This window comes from Echinops telfairi, unplaced genomic scaffold (assembly GCF_000313985.2).
Source record: "Echinops telfairi isolate 266 unplaced genomic scaffold, ASM31398v2 ScPeMD7_23;HRSCAF=83, whole genome shotgun sequence".
NCBI lineage: Eukaryota > Metazoa > Chordata > Mammalia > Afrosoricida > Tenrecidae > Echinops > Echinops telfairi.
Window position 1 is genome coordinate 10,182,607 of NW_022103920.1, and position 3,177 is coordinate 10,185,783.

The 3,177-nt window shown below is 52.7% G+C and overlaps 1 protein-coding gene across 1 annotated transcript in view; it reads left to right on the plus strand.

Annotated features, from left to right (window-relative positions):
- The window catches only part of SLC13A4 (solute carrier family 13 member 4), a 39,135-nt gene that overhangs the window by 21,898 nt on the left and 14,060 nt on the right, over nt 1-3,177 (plus strand). Inside the window, exon 8 of the mRNA XM_045288920.1 lies at nt 457-641. Coding sequence (XP_045144855.1) covers nt 457-641 — 185 coding nt within the window. The remainder of the gene's footprint in view (nt 1-456; nt 642-3,177) is intronic.

The following is a 3,177-nucleotide window of genomic DNA, read 5'->3' on the forward strand; positions in this document are numbered from 1 at the left end:
TGTCTCTATGAGGTTGAGTGCCGCCCTGTTGCGAGGCCGCACCACACCACGTGTTGGGGGTCCGTCCATCTGCTGGGGAGCTAGGTTTTCTTTGCTTCGTGGCCACTGCTACTCCACTTGTTCTTCACAACAACCACACAAAGAAACTGCCATGTTCTGACTGTGGCAGCATCGGTACCAGTTTGCTCGATGTAATTGATCAATGGATTGTTATGATATCTGTAAGAGACCCCGATAAAATGATCGATATACAAATTTTAAAAAATAAAATGCCATTTTCCCCATCGTACAGAGGAAGAAACTGAGGCTCAGAGGCATGCCCCAGTGGATCACTGGTAGGACCAGGAGTGGGATTTGTCCAGTAGTCCCCCTGCCCCAGGTGCCTCCTGCCTCTCAAGCTTGCCAGGCCTGACAGCCAGGCTGGGTGGCAGGGGGTCACTAGCTTTCCTTTGGCAGGAGAAGCCCCTGGTCCCGACCGGCAGCCCCAGGAGCCAGGAGCGGAGCAGGAAGTACAGATCCCAGAATGACCGGATGGTCTGCAAGTGTCTGTCACTGGGCATCTCCTACGCCGCCACCATTGGGGGCCTGACCACCATCATCGGCACCTCCACCAGCCTCATCTTCCTAGAGCACTTCAACAAGTAAGCCCCTCCCCTGCTCGGCGCCCACCTCAGTCAGGGATGGGCCAGGAGCTGCTGCGGGCGGAGCAGGCAGTGAGACCATTTCTGCCCCAGAGGAGAGGGAACAGAGGTAAAGGGGTCATTACAGAGAGATGGACAATGTGCTGCTAGGGGATCCCACCAGGGGGCGCTCACTCAGTCTGGAGGGATGAAGTCCTACCTGGGAGTGGGCGGGCCTGATGGGTGAGTCCAGTGAACACGATGGGGGAGATTGCCTGACAAAGGCGTGGAGTCCAGGTTAGTGGCATGGGAGCCTGGTGCCATCAATAGCATGATAGGGAGCAGAGATTTGCCCCCCCCTCCCCGAGGGAGACGGGTGGATCAGAGAGGACCCCAAACACTTCACCCTCAAGGTGATGAGAAGAAGTCTTGGGGGGAATTCTCAGCAGGGAGCCGGGTGACCCGACTGGCAGTTTGGAATGCTTCTTCTGGATGGGAAGGGAAAGACTGGGTTGGAAAGGAGAAAGCTACAGCAGAGAGATGATCCCCAGGGGACAGGACCAGGCTTGGAGTGGAGAAGAGGTTGGAGATATTCAGGGCGGGGGTGATGGACCCTGGGGTGGGTGGTGGTGTTGGGAAGAGCCTGAGAGAGGTAAAGACCAGTCTTGACTGTGGCTCTGGGGTCCAGCAGCTGATAGGACAGAGTCCCCCTTTGCCTGAGTCAAGGAGCCTCTTGTTTGAGAAGACAGAGCAGGCATGAGGTTTGGGCACAAGTTGACGGAGAGGTGGAGATGGAGCCCTGCACCTCAGGAGGTCTACGTCAAAGGCAAGACTAGCTTCCTGGGTGTTGAGTCTACGCCTGTCTTGCGATCCTTAATTGGTTTTTTGAACCATAGACCCCACAGTTTTATTTTGCCCCCCAGAGTGAGATGTCCATTGCCCCCGATGACTGGAGAGAGAGGAGGTTGTCAGCTCCTGTAAGCATTTACAGCCCGGGGGCCCTGTCTTGGCTATAAGTTGGCATTGGCTCTAGGGCAGCAGTCAGGCTTGGGGGCATGTGTCTGTCTGGCCACTGAAACCGCAGGGTTGGATGAGATGGCTTGGGGAGACTGTGTAGACTCTGGACGGCAGTGGGCATAAACTTGAGGAAGGAAGGAGGGAGGGAGGGAACATCAGTGGTTCCGCAGAACCTAAGCCTCAAGGAGCTTCACCTCATTTTTCTCCCTCACCCCATTTTCCTCTGGCCAGCCTCTGAGCTCCTGGTTCACTATGTGATTAGGCCAGTCCATCTTCCCATAGTCTACTTCTTGGGTGATAAAAGGATGCATACACGCGTGTCAGGGGCTTCCCTGCACCTTAGTTAGCCATTGCCGCTATAACAAAAGTACCACAGGTGGATGGCTTGAACAGACAGAAACATCATTTCTCACAGCTAGGAGAATAAAAGTCTGAGTTAGGGGGTCAGGTCTCTCTCTTGTGAGGGGAGATGCTTGTTCTTTTCGGCTTCTGTTCCTCTCTCTGTTCTTTCTCGATCTCCCTCATCTGTGCTCTTTGATATCTCAAAGGCGATTGGCTTCAAACACACCCTACACTGGTGTACTGCCTCATGAACAAAGTGAGAAATCCCTTCGTCCAGGTAGAATGTACACCCAAAACAAAACCCATCGCTCCTTTCAGACTCAAAGCGAGCCAACAGGACAGAGTAAAACTGCCCCTATGGTTTCCAGAGTGATCTCTCCAGCACTGACTACCGCATTTTTTAAGTCTAGCTGGTTTGTCCAAACCACTGACCTTTCGGTTAGCAGCCAATCACGTAGCTCCTGCACCACCGCGCCTCCTTGTCCACCTGTATAAACCTGCTGCCATCGGGCCCACTCCAATCTCAGGAACCCTACCTGGGGTTTCCAAGCCTGCACATTTTTACCAGGGGTGACAGCCTCATCTTTCTTCCTGGGAGTTGCTGGCGAGGTTGAGCCACCAGCTCAGTGGTTTAAAGTGTGGTGCTTAACCCACAGTGCCACCTTTTTCACAGGTGGAAGGCTGAGGACATTGCTTGATCCTTTCGACGTTCTGTTGGGACACCTTCCTTTGGAATGGACACGAAGATGGGTCTCTTCCAGTTAGTTGCCCAAGTAGCCGTCTCCCAAATTTCTTAACATCCACAAGGGAATGTTTCCATTGCTGCATCTGTTTATTGAAACGTTTCCATGGGGACGTCAGTAATTCCCGGAGCATGCTAGCTCAGTGCAAATGCCTTCCGTGCCACGTGGGCATCTTCCTTCAACACCATCTGTTCTGGACCTTAGGCTACCTCTTGAAATGAGCAAAAACTATATATTCAAGCAGGTCTGCCAAGACTTGACCTCAGATTGCTCACCCCTGCTAACTTTAGGTTAGCATCTAAGTGCTTAACTGTTTGTGCCACCAAGACTCCTTATAGACCTCTATCAACATCAAGTTTGATTGCTTAGATGCCCCTTTTTAGCTAAAGTCACAGTTCTTTGTTGGGCCCTGTGACGGTCCCATAAGCTCATGATTTTTAGATGATGGGTATCGT